The sequence below is a fragment of the Leuciscus leuciscus genome (genome assembly GCF_965113295.1).
Source record: "Leuciscus leuciscus genome assembly, chromosome: 18".
NCBI classification, from domain to species: domain Eukaryota; kingdom Metazoa; phylum Chordata; class Actinopteri; order Cypriniformes; family Leuciscidae; genus Leuciscus; species Leuciscus leuciscus.
The window spans coordinates 10,985,053-11,002,207 of record NC_138742.1 but is presented as its reverse complement, the minus strand read 5'-3'; the positions used below and the strand labels follow the sequence as shown (position 1 = coordinate 11,002,207).

At 34.8% G+C, this 17,155-nt stretch overlaps 2 protein-coding genes across 5 annotated transcripts in view; one reads left to right on the top strand and one right to left on the bottom strand.

Moving 5' to 3' along the window:
* rapgef3 (Rap guanine nucleotide exchange factor (GEF) 3) overlaps positions 1 to 6,361 on the top strand; it is a 45,537-nt gene extending 39,176 nt beyond the window's left edge. For 3 of the 4 annotated variants that reach the window (XM_082146180.1, XM_082146179.1, XM_082146181.1), the window contains 9 exons: positions 1,121 to 1,246; positions 2,643 to 2,824; positions 3,824 to 3,914; positions 4,324 to 4,374; positions 4,456 to 4,543; positions 4,641 to 4,705; positions 4,812 to 4,866; positions 5,276 to 5,347; positions 5,431 to 6,361. In XM_082146180.1, the coding sequence (XP_082002306.1) occupies positions 1,121 to 1,246; positions 2,643 to 2,824; positions 3,824 to 3,914; positions 4,324 to 4,374; positions 4,456 to 4,543; positions 4,641 to 4,705; positions 4,812 to 4,866; positions 5,276 to 5,347; positions 5,431 to 5,549 (849 nt within the window). In that variant the 3' untranslated portion in view covers positions 5,550 to 6,361. Of the gene's footprint in view, positions 1 to 1,120; positions 1,247 to 2,642; positions 2,825 to 3,823; positions 3,925 to 4,323; positions 4,375 to 4,455; positions 4,544 to 4,640; positions 4,706 to 4,811; positions 4,867 to 5,275; positions 5,348 to 5,430 lie in introns of those variants that run through there. The other variant, XR_014199982.1, reaches the window with a different exon arrangement.
* A 151-nt stretch (positions 6,362 to 6,512) lies between these two features.
* Positions 6,513 to 17,155, bottom strand: part of itga5 (integrin, alpha 5 (fibronectin receptor, alpha polypeptide)) — a 52,152-nt gene continuing 41,509 nt past the window's right edge. The window contains exons 26-30 of the mRNA XM_082146177.1: positions 15,135 to 15,242; positions 11,145 to 11,258; positions 9,863 to 9,964; positions 9,646 to 9,768; positions 6,513 to 8,641 (exon numbers count right to left, since the gene is read on the bottom strand). Of these exons, the coding sequence (XP_082002303.1) occupies positions 8,561 to 8,641; positions 9,646 to 9,768; positions 9,863 to 9,964; positions 11,145 to 11,258; positions 15,135 to 15,242 (528 nt within the window). The 3' untranslated portion in view covers positions 6,513 to 8,560. The remainder of the gene's footprint in view (positions 8,642 to 9,645; positions 9,769 to 9,862; positions 9,965 to 11,144; positions 11,259 to 15,134; positions 15,243 to 17,155) is intronic.

Here is a 17,155-nt window from a genome sequence, read left to right as displayed (position 1 = left end):
CTGTGACAAATGTATTGTTCTGTACACATTTACATAGTTTGAAACTCTGCAAAACTAGTTATAAAATGTTTTTTTTTATTTTTTTATTTTTATATTTAAATAATTAGTTAATCCAAAGGAACTTTTTTTTTCATGTAATATTTGTTTATGATATGCAATTATAATGAGTGGGGACTAAACCTTTTCAAATCGGCATGAAACGCAAGTTGTGATAGTCTTTTATTCCCTATTGTGGCATATATCCAAGTGAAACTGCTTCGTAAACAAGAAAAAATGTAGGGCGGGACTTGATTTGGTCCACCGGGAATTGATAAAATAGTTGGATTGTTGTGATTTGCTATTGGTCGATCTCATGTCATGGTCTCGCCCTCACACCAGTAAACCTCATCAGAGAAGAGATGTTGCTGCAATAGAGAGGGGAAGTTATTTTGATTCAAGATTATGAGGGTACATGAATAAAAAACAAAACAAAATGATGTGCACAGATAAATCTTTACTTGACTTCAAGCTTCAAAAATGACACAAAAGCACCATAAACATATTATAAAAGTGGTCTATACTCCATACCATTATATATTGACTTCTAAAAATAGTGTTCCATTAACTAATTTTTCCATAATAATGTAATGTCTTCAAATTATATAATTTTTTGGGGGGGAGGGGGGATGCTTTTCTCAGCTAATGTTGATTTATGCAATTTGACTTGATTAATTCATCAATATATTATGTAATTACTGAGCAAGACAAAATTCTAAAATACAAATTTCAGTTTTAGATTTTTAAAGTTCCAAAGTGTGAAATGTTTGTGTGTATGAGTGTGTGTGTGTGGCCTAGTAAGCCCTACATTATGGGGACAATATGTCCCCACAAAGATGGCAATATCCAAAATCCTTGTCCTTGTGAGGACATGTTTTGGTCCCCATGAGGAAAACAGCTTATAAATCATACTAAGTGATGTTTTTTGAAAATATAAAAGTGCAGAAAGTTTTCTGTGATGGGTAGGTTTAGTGTAAGGGGATCGAATATACAGTTTGTACAGTATTAAATCTATGGAAAGTCCCCATAAAACATGAAAACACAACATAAGTGTGTGTGTTTGTGTGTGTTTTACCCCTTACAGACCCCCGTGAGCGAGCAGCTGGTGCCAGAGAAGAGCACCATGGACACTCTGGAGCAGATGTGCTCCAAGGACATGGCCAGTCAGCACACCAGCTACGACTGGGAGCTCTTCATGGCCATGCATGAGGTAACAGCCAAACCAACACACAAATTCGTCACCGGCACAACAAAATTCATCACATTCTTTCATGGCAGTTACCAGATAAAGAAGGAACATTGAACAACATGACTAAATACTAATACTAAAATCTAATCAGCAGCATTGCTAATCACAGTTAGAGCATCACATCACACATGCTTCTATGACATAATGCTGTAAAAATCAGTGTGTACTTGGCATCTCACACAGACACATTTGTCCACGGTATCTGTTCGAGAATCAAACATGTCAGAGAGAACGAGTCATTGAAACATTTTACAGCCGAGCCGTCTGAATCACACGCCTGACTTACACCTGCTGGGTAAACAAATATCTCACGTCTGCATAAGTGCATATCAGATGAATGCAAGAAGGAAGTGAAGTGTCATTTCAATGACTATTTGTTTTACATTCAGAACAATCAAAAACATCCAAAGTTCACCTGAAACAAGCACAGAGCAGATAAAAGCAACTCTCATCTTGTAGAGTTATACTAATAGTTTATTTAAAGAACAAATAGTTTATGAATGGGGAAAAAAGACAATTATTGATCTGTTTTGTTTACATTTCTTGTTAAATATATTACTAGCGTTCAAAAGTTTGGGGTCAGTAAGATTTTATTTTTGTTTTTGAAAAAACATAAAGTAAAAGTATCTAATGCTTATCAAGGCTGCATTTTATTTGATCAAAAATACAGTAAAAACAATAATATTGTGTAATATTATTACACTTAATCTTTTTTTTGTTATGTTTTTTTCTTCAGTGTCACATGATCATTCAGAAAACAGTCTATATGCTGACTTGGTGCTCAATAAATATTTATTATTATGAATATCAATTATGAAAACAGTTGTGCTGCTTAATATTTTTGTGGAAACCGTGACAAATCTTTTCAAGATTCATTGATGAATAGAAAGAACAGCATTTATTTAAAATATATTTTTTTGTAACAATCTAAAATTACTGTCACTTTTGATCAATTTAATGCATCCTTGCTGAATAAATATATTAACATAATATATATACTATATATATATACATATACATATATATATATATATATATATATATATATATATATTCGTAATATATTTACATATGATATTATAAAACTAGGCACAACACAACGTGAAAAAATTGGTTGGAACAGTAATACAAAGTTAATTAAAAAGTTATCAATTAAATGAAAATATATATTTTTATACATTTTAATAATATGAATAAACAGTGGTTGCCAAGCGAAGTCTCAACTTGCCACATACAAATATAGAATATGTTTATCGACATACTATGTACTACTCGAAATAAAAAAAAAATTAAATCATTAAATTGGATATTTTAATTTAATAAGGGTTGATAGTAAAGATAGTTTGCTGTACCACAGGTGGAACTGGTCTACTACGTTTTCGGACGGGAAAAGTTCCCGGGAGCCACTACGGCTAACCTGGAACGGTTTGTCCGTCGCTTCAACGAGGTTCAGTACTGGGTGGTGACTGAGCTGTGTCTCTGTGAGGACCTGCTCAAGAGAGCCATACTACTGAAGAAGTTCATCAAGATGGCTGTTGTGTGAGTACAAAAGACGGTCAGCTGCCATACAGTACAGCATACACACACTAGTGGAGGATATTCCACATCTGTCAGTGGTTTAATCATTAATGCCATTACAATAGTCTCTCTTTACGTCATAGTCATACTATTGCATAAGTTCAGCTTCACAACATCAATTTGACTCACTCTATCCACTGTATCCATTAATTCACACAATCTTTAAACAAACTTTTTGTGTTCATTTTGTGTTTTGCAGCTCTACAGCTAAAGCACTTGTAGAAGAGAATGTACAAATTACACCAATATATGTTAGTAATAAATGCTACAAAAAGAATTTGTATACAATATGCAGCATAAATTACGTTTTTTTTTTCTTTACAACGATTGGCCTAAAAAATGACTCCAAATTCTGAATACATTATATTTATTTGTACAAACAAAACAAAAACTAGTGTTAAAGTCATTCATGAAACTGAAGTTGCAATAGTCTTTCCTTCCATATTGTTATGAATATCCGAGAATATTCTGCTTCTAGAACAAGAAAAAAAATGTAGGGCTGGACTTGATTTGATGGTTGTGTTCTATTGCTGTGATGTCATGTGAGTGACAGATGCCCCGCCCTCACGCCAGTAAACGCATCATCAGAGAAGAGAAGATATGATGATGATGCAAGAGGGAGGGGAAGTTATTTTGATTAGATTATTAGGGTACATAAATAAAAAAAATAATGTGTGTTGTGTGCACAGATGAATCATTAATAATAAATACTACAATATTCCATTAATTTTTTTTTTTCCATTTTAAGGTGACTTTAATTAATGGAAAATCATGACCATTTTTATAGTGCATGCCCATTTGTGACTACTAGGTGAAGCCAAAATATTCGACTGTTCCAGCCGTTCACATGACTTATTCACAAATAACGAGTTTTATAATATCATACCACCAATAATTTACAGTGAAACAAACACATTTGGGGGAGTATGAGCTCATGGCATCTGATTTGATCTATTTCAGTTTAAAAGAGCAGAAGAACCTGAACTCATTTTTTGCAGTGATGTTCGGCCTCAGTAACAGTGCAGTACAGAGGCTCAATAAGACATGGGAGGTAAGGACAAGTATGTTCTCTTAGTCTTGATAAATAATCTTTTGTTGTTTTATTTCTGTGTAAAATACCAGCATAATTTTTTTTTTCATCACTAACACATATCATTTAATTGCATTCACAAATGTAACTATACTATATTATCACCCAGCTCTTGAATATGTATGTCCAACTTTATCCACATACATATGCCAATATAGCAAATCTCAACTTGATTGTATCGTTGCAAAATGTAAACTATATAATCAACCAGCTCTAATCTGCTAATTTGTGGCTAGAAGATAGACATGAAGATATTATGAGCATTAACATCACGATTTTCCGTAATGCTGCTTTGAAACAGTGTGTAAAGCTCTATGCAAATCAATTACTTGACTTAAAATATTGCTGTTTATTTTATCTTAATGATCAGAGACTCCCAAACAAAACCAAGAGGGTCTACTGTGCATATGAAAGACTGATGGTAAGAGCAAATGTTTACATGGTTTTGTCAAGATATGTCTATGTATGTACTATTTGAAAAGTAATCATCTATGTGTTGTAGGATCCATCTCGTAACCACAGGGCCTACAGGCTGGCTGTAGCCAAACTCAGCCCTCCATACATTCCCTTCATGCCTCTGCTGCTTAAAGGTACTGAATCTCATTCACATTACTTACTATGTATGTCATGACTATTTGGTGGATAGCAGTCAACTTAATCATCAACTTAATCTACCTCCCTGTACAGATATGACGTTTATCCATGAGGGAAACCAGAACTACACTGATAAACTGGTCAATTTTGAGAAAATGGTGAGTTTGTGGTGAGAGTATTGCATTTAATTGAAATGATGCTTTAAATTTAAACTCCATGCCTTAGAGAAAACCTTTTAACATGTGCTTTCTACCTTATTTTCAGCGCATGATAGCCAGGACATTGAAGATGATTCGAGAGTGTCGAAGCCAGCCTTACGGTACGGCTCCCCCTAGTGGAGTGGATCACAGGACGCCACAGTTTAAAGAGATAGTTCACCTAAAAATGAAAATTTTGTCATAACTTGCTCGGCCTCAAGTTGTTCCAAACCTGTACGAGTTTCTTCTGTTGAACGCAAAAGAAGATACTTTGAAGAGTGCCAGTGATCAAATAGTTGACGGTAGCCATTGGAAAAGTCAACTGTCTGGTTATTAACATTCTTTAAAATATCTACTTTGGTATTCAACACCTCATACAGGTTTGGAACAACATGAGGGAGAGTATATGATGACAGAATTTACATTTTTGGGTGGACTATCCCTTTAACTCCCTCATGTCGTTTAACAAATAATTCTTCTCTGAACTCTGCAACTAAGAGATATTCTGTCTTTATTTTTGTGCTTTTGCAGTGCCTTCATCTCCACAGAAAGGCTTGACCGAGAGAATGTTCTTGGATGCCCAAGCTATACGAATATCAACATGTATGTTGTTTACTTTTCCTCAAAAATGATTTCAAAAACAAGATCAGCATTTAAATTTGATTTCCCCCTCTCATATCTTGTAGATTCAGAGCAGTCCTTGACCCTCCGCAATGCAACCAATGTAAGACTGTACATCCAGAACCTTAAAGTGATCGACAATCAGAAGAAACTAACTCAGCTCTCCAGAGCCATAGAGCGCTGACACACCGCAAAGACTGCTTTTCTTCAGTCCGTCCTGCTCCATATTGGAGAAAAAATGACTGAGGGAATCCATGATCACTGTGTGGTTAATTGGTGTAAATTATCACACACTTTGTCAAGTCAGTGCTGCGTGGACTGTGATAAGCCGTACATTGGCTGGGAAAACGCTGACATTTCCTTTTGATGCCTTACCAGAAGTTTTCTGATCTGACTGTTGTGACCGTTTGGGCCGTATCTGACACATTATACTGCTGGCATTAACTGTTATTTATTAATATATATATATATATATATATATATAGTATGACCATGTTGATTCTGACTACTTCTCTTCGCCACATTCTTTCCAAACTAGCAACACCGGCTTAGGCTGTGTTGTAGATGCATAAAATGGTGTAAATAAGTTGTTTCAGGGACAAAACCCTGAAAAATGTCTTGTAAATAATCATTATATAGACATTTATATGCGCTAACTGTGGTGTAAGCGTAATAATAGACTAAACCAATGGATCATAGATTATGAATGCACATAAATCCATTGATTTTCAATAAATCTGTGGTCTGTCAGCACTCATTCCCTATGTAACAGTATTATGGCCTGTTTTGAATATTAACCTTTGAATTTCATAGCAAGCAAGCACTGGCGAACAGAATGTACAGATTATCACTAGCTGTTGTATATAAAAGCCAAATAACACCAAAATACTATGAAGAGAGCACAAACAGTTTTGTAGACATTATATATGAAAATATATATCTTATGCATTTTTTCTAATGAAGTGTTTATTTTTTATAAATAAATTATTGAACATTTGTGTTGCTATTTCTTTTTTTGGTTTAAAATATATTGTGCGTTTATGCACCAAGTATTCACTATCAAAACCCACATACAAATTATTTTCCCCATCATGCCAAATCATAAAAAAAAAATAAAAAATAAAAAAAAATTCAATGAGAAGTTGTTAAAAAAAACAAAAAACTGAAAGATTTATTTAAAATGCAAACTGTAAATACAAATAATTACTTGAACATCCCTCTGATTCTCCCCAATATGGGGCGATGAAATACGTCAAATCAGTATCAGCTGAAAATTAAAATAATCTCCTCACCAAACATATTTACAACTCAAAAAAACACAAACGGGGTTTGGGGCAGTTTTTAAAAAATAGAAAACAAAAAATGAAGACATACCCAGTGTTTCCTCCCGCCTAAAATACAAAAACCTCAAGGCTAAAATCAAACTTTTGGAGGAATAAATAATTTTTGAAAATGTACAAAAAGATATTCAAAAACATAATGAAGGATTCAAGTGGTGTCTGTGTCAGTTTTTGGTTGTGTACCAATTCAAACAACTATATTTTGCTTGCTAAAACCTGCATATACAATAAATGCACTTTAAATTTGACAAAAGACTGAATTTTTCACATTTTACCAATAAAATCGAGACCTTTTTGGCAATTAAATCATGCTTCTGTATCTTTAGACTACATCATTACACTGTTTTTTAAACATCTGGGCTAATTTCAACCCTCGAACTGGGTGTTGTCTTCAAATAATCCTTATTTCTGAGAACTTTACTAAAATATAGTATTATCATACACGACAAAACAATTTGAAATGAACTTGAAAAAAAAATAAAAAATACAACAATATTGCACTTCCATACAGATTTCCTACGCATCCCACAGTTCCAGCTGCTTTCCCTTTCTAGGTGGCTCGCTGAAACAGGAGATTCACGATGGGTGATTGCAGTTACTTCCTGTCCGATTCCGCCACTTCAGCACCATGATGTACGGAGGCATTGTGGCGCTCCACAAAAATCTCTCATATCCTCGCATCCATACGCGCACAAAACGGACAAAACAAAAAGGTATACAGGTGTATTTCAACATTCAGTCCCTGGATGAGGCCTGCTGCCTTGGAAGAGGTTTGCACCAACATTTGCGGAAATCTCCGTTCAAGTCCACAGTGGTTCTCCGTTCACCCACAGAAGTTAGGAGGGACGACCCTTCCGCTCTTTGGCCCAAGAGTCTGTTAGAGTAATGGCAAAGCACAGCTCTGCTTCAAGGCATTGGTGAGGTTTCACAGGCTCGGTGCGGATCCAGTTGTGTCCCAGATGACTTTTAAGGCGACGTTGCCACTCGCTGCCACCGAGATAACGGGACAGAAACGGCTGACATTCAGTAGGGAAGAACGGACGCCTTCCGCGACGGATCCTGACGATATTTTCCCGCGGAAATGCGTCACTCGATCACCATCACCTGAGAGTGAAACCAGCTTGGCTTTGTTTTCTTTGGAAGATACAGAGGTGACTGAGCTGAAAACATCTCATTCGAAGTGAAAACCCATTCCAATAGAAATCACATGACAAAACATAAAAACATTTAAAATGTCTTCATAAAAAAAGAAAAAAAAGAAATAAAAGACAGCAGGTAAATGGAGATGAGGGTTCATTCTCACTTTCAAAACACAATAAATGAAGAAAACCTGTATCAGTATCTTTGGTTGATTGTGAAATACTGCATAGACCTTTTTTTGGTTTAAACGTGTGTGTGTGTGTTTAGTGAAATAACACGCTAAAAATGAAAAATGCTACACTGCAGATTTAAAACTAAGTGAAATTGTTAAAAACTGAAACATACTCGTAATGTTAGTGCAGGTTGTGTCTGTCTTGAGCATTTGCTGCCGGGCAAGGCAAGTGAACCTGAGCTTTGGTTAAGATCAACCCAAACTGTTTGTAAGTGGTTGGCTATAAGTGGTGGTTAAAAATCGAAACCCACATCAAGGAAATTCAATAAGATAAAATAAACTATGTCAACATTCATTTGGCTTTAAGTCCTCAGGGTCTCGTCATCTAGTGCAGTACAGTGAAGATCCAGTGATCTTTCCTCCATATTCCTCTACTGCAGTCTAGTCTTTGTCTTTGTCAAACAGCAAGTAATCTTCTCTTTGGATGAGCTCTGGTTAAGAACATTCTTTTGGGACGTGTTCTCCGAATGCTCTTGGGTAAGTTTAGGCCTCGGACGCAGCCTGAGGTTTGAGCTGGGCTTTTTCCATGGCGGTGCCGTACGGAGTTCTCTTGAAGAAGCCGAGCTACAGGAATCAAGAAGAGGAGAAAATGATTTATGATTGGCTATATTGAGTGCTGTCAAATCAATTAATCACGATAAATCGCATCTAACATAAAATTTGTAAATCTATAATATTTGTAAAATATATATAGTTAAATTATATTCCTATTGCGAAGAATAAGAAATAATTTACAACTAGTTATTAGCTGGCCCAACAAAGCAGCATTTTTTTTTTAAATAATTGAGATACTATTGTAGTTTTTATTAATATTTTGAATCCGTTTTCATTTTAATATTTTCCATTTTCATTTAATTTTAGATAGATTTTGTTGTGTATTTTTGTCATTTTTAATAGTTTTTGTTTTTTTAAATGTCTATGTAGTTTTTTATTCATTTTTATTTTAGTTTTAGTTATTTTAGTAAAATTTATTTTTATACATTTCATTTTATTTCAGTTAACGCGTTTACTTTATTTCAAGTAAGTATAAAAGATTAATAGTCTGACTACAATAGATTAGTTCACAAGCTAGTTTAGCTATGGTTGACACAATTTAGTTTATGGTTAGCCACAAGTTAGTTATGAAAGATAGGGATTTATTTACAATTAGTCAATTCGACTGTGAAGAATAGGTTCACGATTAGTTAAAAGATAGTCTGACTAAGAATAAGATTTACATTATGATTAGTTACAAGTGTTTCTTAATGTATAGGATAATATTTAACTTATAATTAGTGACTAACTTGCCTAACTACAAAGATTAAGATGTGTTCATGATTGTCAACTAGTCTGGCAACAATTGATACAAATTATTTTACAATTAGTAACAATCTACTTCTAGGATGAAGGATAAGATTTATTTTAGAATTAGCTACAAGTTAGTCCCTAAAAGTTACATGTTCATTTATGAATAGTAGTAAGTTTTAAAATGACTTTACTATTGGTTGCAAACCTGTCTGACTGCAAAGGAAAATAATTTGTTTATGATTAGCCATCTTGAACTGGAAATCAAAATGGCAGACACTGACCTTGTAGAGGACGTAGATCAGCAGTGCGAGCAGCAGAAGGCCGGCTAGAATAGCCAGAATGATGATCCACAGAGGAACAGCGTATGTACTGTCTGGCTTATTCCAGACCAAAGGAGTCACCAACTAGTTAACAGAGAAAAGATGACCATCACTGGATGAGAACTACATAGATTATGTCTGGTGATGAACATGAATGAGATTAGATGAGAAAGTTTACCTTTTTAGCACCGCTAGGAGTCACCTTGGGCAAAATGGCATACGGCATCTTTTCCACTTTGTAACTAGCAAGGCACTCCAGAATAACGTTTTTATAAGGATTCTGCAAATAAAAGCACAAAAACTACATTTGTAACCTCAATATGCGAAACAAATCGAAAATTAAAGTCTAGGTTTTACAGAAAATAAATAAACATTATGGATAATATCAGTAATCTCTATGTTTTTGAAATAAGATAAGAAAATAATGATAATGATGATATTATTAATAATAACAATATTTTGTTTTGTACATTGTATAACTGTAATTTAGTATTTTTACTGTTTTTTATATAATTTTTTTAATTCTCAATAGTTTTAAAAAATAAATATGTAAACATTACGATTTAAGAGAAAATAAATAAATAAATAAAAAATATATATATATATATGCACACACACACACACACACACACACACACACACACACACACACACACAAACAACATTTGTAACACCAATATGGGAAAGAAATTTTTAAAAAGCCTACGTTTTATAGAAAATAAATATACATTTTGGATAATATCAGTAATCTTAATTATGTTTTGAAATAAGAAGATAATAATAACAATGTTTTATTTTGTATATTGTACAACTATAATAGCGTATTTTTTACTATAATATAATCTTTTTATTTAAATTTAATTCACTACAGTTTTTAAAAGCAAATATGTAAACATTACAATTTAAGAGAAAATACAACTTCAAATTACACACACACAAATTGGTAACCATGTAAAGCTGTCTGTGCATTAATTTGAATGTGCCTTGTTGCATTTATGTATCAATCCCACTTGCATCCAGATGGGGGCGGTATTGCTTCACTGAATCCCAGTGTTTCTAGCTTTGGTTCTCACAAAACCCCTCTGACATTCCAATCCGCTGAGCTCTCAGGATTTCTCCTAATGTATTTTCAATGCACTCACTTATAAGCTTTGTATTGGCTAGAACTGCAGAGAGCATGTAAGGCGTCTCTCAAAAGAGCTCCTGTTTGGAGACATCATCTGACTCTCTTTAACATTCATGAACAGACACTCGCACAGGAAGCAGTCACACTTTACATTAAAAAACTATAAAGTATAATCAATTGAACCGGTATAATCATGGGACAGACTTTGAGAGGTATACAAGCTCTTATATGAGTCTAAAATAAGAATAATAAGCTTGTACATGCCTTTATTTTATTAGTAATAATCTAGAGAGACGACAGCTTTGGACTGCTTGCACCAAGGTTTTCCGCTCACCTCCATAAATGTTTCTGCCCAGATTCGCGAGCGAACATGCAGTATGGCACTCGTCCCTCGCTCCAACAGGCCAACGTTACACGTAAGAGTCCAGCAATCCACACTGGAGCAAGACTAGCACATCAGAAAAACAGAGAGTTAATAATCAGTTTATGGAAGTTTACAGAACTATTTCATCACAGTGCATTTTAGCTCATGTCATAACTCATTACAAACCCTTCATAACTGCAGATATTCAAATAAACATTTGGCACTGAATTGTAATGATGCTATAAAAGACGTGCCCTTTAAACAAACACAGACCATGCAAGTTAAATTTCCTGCCATAAATAAATAAAATCACCATAAAAGCATGCCTGGCTGTCATTTGAGACACGAGCATTAATTAAAAACCCAACAATAATTATGAATGTGAAGATCCGGATGGAGAGATGGGACCATGGGAAAGACATTAGCGTCACGAGCCAACGGCAGTGACAAAGGACCTAATGTTAGAGTCTTGTGCATCGACTGCTTTAAATTAGTGGGAAATCACTAGAAGAGTCACAGGACTGTAAAATCCTGCCTACAGTTGCCTGAAGTCAAATTCCAACCCACAGATGCAATAACATGTAACTCAATGGTTTTTACAAGCTGTGCATTACCACGTTCATCAACGGGTCCTTGTAACATCAAATTTGTTTCATTAGGAGGGTGGGGGGAAAATTATCACAGAACATACATATTTTCCTATAGTGGTACCACCCCAACTTTACATGGGGCCCACCAGCTCTTGTACTGCATATAATATTTATACTATATATATATCTTTATATTACAAATAGTTAAGAAAAATATACTTGATCAAAAAAAAAAAACTGTAAAAAAAATATATATATATATAAAAAAAAAGAAAAAGAAATTATATATATATATATATATATATATATATATATATATATATATATAGATAGTATAATTATAACGTTTATTTCTATTTATTTTAAATCATTATGTTCATTCATTATTTAAGTTAATTAATGGTTAAAACAAGAAAAACTATTTGCCAATAAGATCAAGAAAAAATACTAAAGAATTAAGAAAAAAAAATTATGTAGAGTACAATTATAAAAAAAAGTATAATATATTTGTGTGTGTGTGTGTGTGTGTGTGTGTGTGTGTGTGTGTGTGTGTGTGTGTGTGTGTGTGTGTGTGTGTGTGTGTGTATAAATACTTGGTGTAAATATATTCACTTATTATTTTTATATATTAGTTTTTTTTATGTACATTAATTATTTAAGTTAATTAATGGTTAAAACAAGAAAAACTATTTTTTTAAAGCCAATAAGAAAAGAAAAATATAATATAATATAATATAATATAATATAATATAATATAATATAATATAATATAATATAATATATGCAAAATGGGCAAGTACATTTATCTTTTTCAATATGTGTATGTCTATTTGGTAACACTTTACAATAAGTTTCCATAAGTTAACATTAGTTAATGCATTAACTAATATTAACTAACAATAAGCAATTCATGTTTCGGTATTTATTCATCTTTGTTAAGGTTAGTAAGTAAAAGTATAACTATTCATTGTTAGTTCCATGTAAATTCAGGTCCATTACATAATATGAACAAGTACAACTTTTGATTTTAAAAACGTATAAGTTAATGTTTAAATTAAGTAAGATTAATAAATGCTTTTTTTCATTGATAGTTCATGTTAACTAATGTTAACAAATGCAGCCTTATTGTAAAGTGTTGCCGTCTATTAACACCTCATCCTAGTCGAGACATGTCAAACCTAGGTTGGACCTTTTGAGTCCTGTAACACATCTCCACTGTTCACTAACAGAACATGTCAACAGAGACTCCTGCTCTCCCTCAACAAAATTAGCAGAAGGGAACAGGCGAAGAAATAAATAGCCCTCTAGGAGCACTTCATCAAGCAAGAGATGATAAATGTGGGCGATTGAGCGCAACAGGCGACAAAGCCCTCTTTCATTTGGTCAGGTACAGCTACCTACAGCTGGACTACACAGCCAGCTGCTGTCTGAGAGAGCTGGTAGCTGGAGCGGTTAATGACGCAGAGAACAACGGGGAATTAGAGGGTAGAGCGAGGACATTTCGGCAGACCCATCACTCTGGAGAGTAATGAGGTCATTAATGGTCACGCACATACGCAAGCACACAAATACGCACACATGCACCTAGACCGACCAAGCAAAACATCTTTAATGGCGGCCAATCAGTCAGAGTAGATCTTTGACCCTGTATGACTTGACCTTCTTCTGAGTTACTACACTAGTGAACGAAAGGTCTCGCTGCATTCTCATGACCTCAGACGCCATATTGGATGTGTTTGTTCAACATTTGCATTTCTCAGTGAAGGTAATCCCGAATGCATGCATCCAAAATGGTGGTAAAATATTGAGATAAATTGAGAAAACGCTAAAGTTTTGTGAGTGAACGCAAAAGGCATTGAAACAATTTTTCCTCCCATTTAATTTTTTTCATCACTGTCACTTTGGGATCTCCGTACATTTAATACTGAAAAGCACTGATTAAAAAAAGTTTATTTTAATTAAAAAAATTTACCATTTTACCCAATATATGTGTGGGTTATGTATTTTTTTTCCAAATTAGAGTAGAATCCCAGCTGAAAAGACCCAACCATGTTCGGCGGAGACCATTGCCACCGATGTTCTCTACCATCAACTTAGCTCACGATGCTTTTGGGAAATGCAGCCCTGGTTTGTTGTTCTTAGCTGCTGTAACCTTTAAAATGCATGAATGTTTCGCCAATCGTTTTGACATATTCGGGTCTTTAGCGACCCGGATCTATATCTCACACGGATGGATCTCAACCTGTCGCGATAATATAAAACTTTTCTGATATTATTTATACAAGCATATTTTGTTACCTTTTGGAGCTTGGAAGGGTCAGTTTGAGCAGATGTTTTATACCATCATCACTGTCCTCGTCAGAGCTCATTTCCCAGTACATTCAGCATCTGGCTCATATTAGTGATCATATTCTCAAAACTATCATTTTCAACATCTTCAAAATCAATATTTTGAGCTTTTTCACCAGATCCACCAAGTGACAGTAACACTAATATTTGTTTGTGTTCAGTACTTGCTCTCCAGTAAATCACTGAGCCATTAAAAGTTTTGCTGATGATACTTCCTACTCTTTTGTTTTCTGCCTGCGATAACTATAAGTGAAACGTCACTTCATCATTGTGTATGAGACATTGCAACCTTGTGTAAATAAAGGTGAATTGCTCTTATTTAGTCATCAAAGATTGAATTATTGTTGAGCAGAAAAAAAAATATTTACACTGTTACAAACCTCGGGTCGCTAGCGACCCAATTAAATTTTTACCCCAAAAAATGTACAGGAAAACATTTTTTTTTTTTTTTTTTTTTGACATAAACATTGTTTATAATAAATTGATTGAGGAATACTAAGAAGGTTGAAGTCTAACTTTAAAAAATGAATGAGGAGGAGGGTAGTGAATGACATCCCGGGTCACTAAAGACCCGAGGTATGCGTTTAAGGGTTAAGAAGGTCTCTCAGCATGGCTGAGCTGGTGTTTAGCTAGTCTCCCAGCCTGACCAGCTGAAAAGTTTCCAAAACCCACTCCAAAATCAGCCAACAGACCAGCCTGACAAGGCTAGGAGACCAACTAAGACCAGCAAGCCAGTTCATGATGGTATAAGATGTCTTTTCAGCAGGGAAGTCATTAGCTTACTAACTACTGGAATCAATTGCAAGAAGTGCTAATTGGGTTATTTGAGTTGCTGACACTGCAGAGTGTTTCAAATGACTCACTTATGAGGTTCTGGTTCAGTTAGGATGTTGTCTTATTAGGCAGCTCCCTATTTAGGCAGCTCTCTAAGTTTCTGAACAGAGCTAATGTTTCACTCGCTTTCTTTGTGTTTTGCCTTTTTTATAAACTTTTTTCCCTCTTCACATTGAAGAAATCTCACCAGATTGGTCAGCTGAGACAGCTCGCCCTTGTGTGTTTCCCTCTTCTCGATGTGGTGTTCCCGTGCCGCGTCTCGCAAAGGAGGCTGTTCAGTAGAAGACTGCTGGAGCTAAAGACAGAGTGAGAAAAAGGGAACAGAACATTGAAAGGAAACTCGCCACCCTTTTGGACATTGTGGACTCTGACATCACGGTTCAATCTGTACTGACGCCCTCTGACTCAACACTGACATTCAGCCGTGAGCTCAACGGGAGGGACACAACGTGCAGGAAACAAGGGGTATTTTGCAACAGATGTCTGAATTTTCCTCAACTTCTCCATTGTGTGGACTCATACTCTCCTCAAAAACCAAGAAAACACCCTAAAACAGCATGAGAAACTGAACAAACAACCACTTCGTAGAGGAGTTCTGCACAATCCCAGATGTAACAGCAGTTTTGTGTTACGAATCATCCATACGCCCATCAGATTGGACAGAATAGAGAGACGGGTGTAGAAACGTATAACTTGTAAATAGAAATATGTCCCCAACTTGTTGGGAAATAATCATTACATTTATGGAGATTCAAATTCCTTTTTTTAACGCGAGATCCCTCATTTGTTCAGATCATTTGTGAGCTCTTGGAGAGGGAAGAGTTGTTGAGGGGTCTTTCATAAGAAGCTCTGATTAAGCTGATGGCTGTGTTTATATAGACAGCAGTGGGACGTGAAGAACGAAGGGAAGCAGATTGAGATGAGAGTATGGCAGGAGGATCAAAGGCTGCTTTAATGCCCTTGGGTGGGGCTGTTCGAGGGACAGGGTGGACATATTAGGAAATATGGATGGATGGGTGGTGTGTTTAAGTGTTTGGCATATGTATTTGAGACTGTATTGGGACATACTGGGTGTTACTGACAGCGGATGTCCCTTGAGTTTAAATTGAGCTTTTCATGAACAAGCTCTGTCCCCTTTAAAGGGTTAGTTCACCCAAAAAAGAAAATCCTGTCAGTAATTACTCACCCTCATGTTGTTCCAACCCAGTAAGACTTTCGTTCATCTTCAGAACACAAATTAAGATATTTTTTGATGAAATCTGAAACGTAGGCTCACTATTGGCCAGCATCACACACATGACCAGCGTCGGCCAATAGTGAGCCTACGTTCTGTTACACTATGTGAACTCACTCAGAGGCCCACACAGAAGAAAATTAATAGTTGAATAAAGTCGTTATTTTTGTGTTTTTTTGCGCACAAAAAGTATTCTCGACACTTGATAAACTTAAGGTTGAGCCACTGTAGTCACTTGGACTATTTTAACGATGTCTTTACTAACTTTTCTGGGGTGGAAGATATCGAGAAGCGTATGGAGGAGTGAGACAGCTCTAAGATTTCATCAAAAATATCTTAATTTGTGTTCCAAAGATGAACGAAAGTCTTACAGGGTTGGAACAACATGAGGGTGAGTAATTACTGACAGAATTTTCATTTTTTGGTGAACTAACCCTTTAAGAGCTTCTGTTCTCTCCTCACATAACTGCATGTGAGTCTCCTGTCTAATATCTTTACAGCATAAATTGCTACAGATTAACATCTTAAGAAAATCTCAAAAAAAATTATATATATATATATATATATATATATATATATATATATATATATATATATATATATATATATATATATATATATATATAAAACATTTTCATGAGGAAAATTAAACATTTGATTTCAACTTAATTTTTACATGACTATTTTCATTACAATTTTGCACAATTTTTCTAACTTTTTTTTCTTTCTTTTTTTTCATATTATAATAATGAGAATGACATTTTTCCATTGCGATAATGAGAAATCTCATGAAAATAATGTATTCAAGCCTAAGGGTCTACAAATAGGCTTCATCTTTCATTTTGGGTGATATATGACCCAGACACGTTCCTGATAAGTTTCATTTGATTCTCACGTAAACAGTGCTTTAAAAGAAAAGCCTGATAGATCAAAGTCATGCACATAATGACAGACAGCACTCCAGTATCATTTAC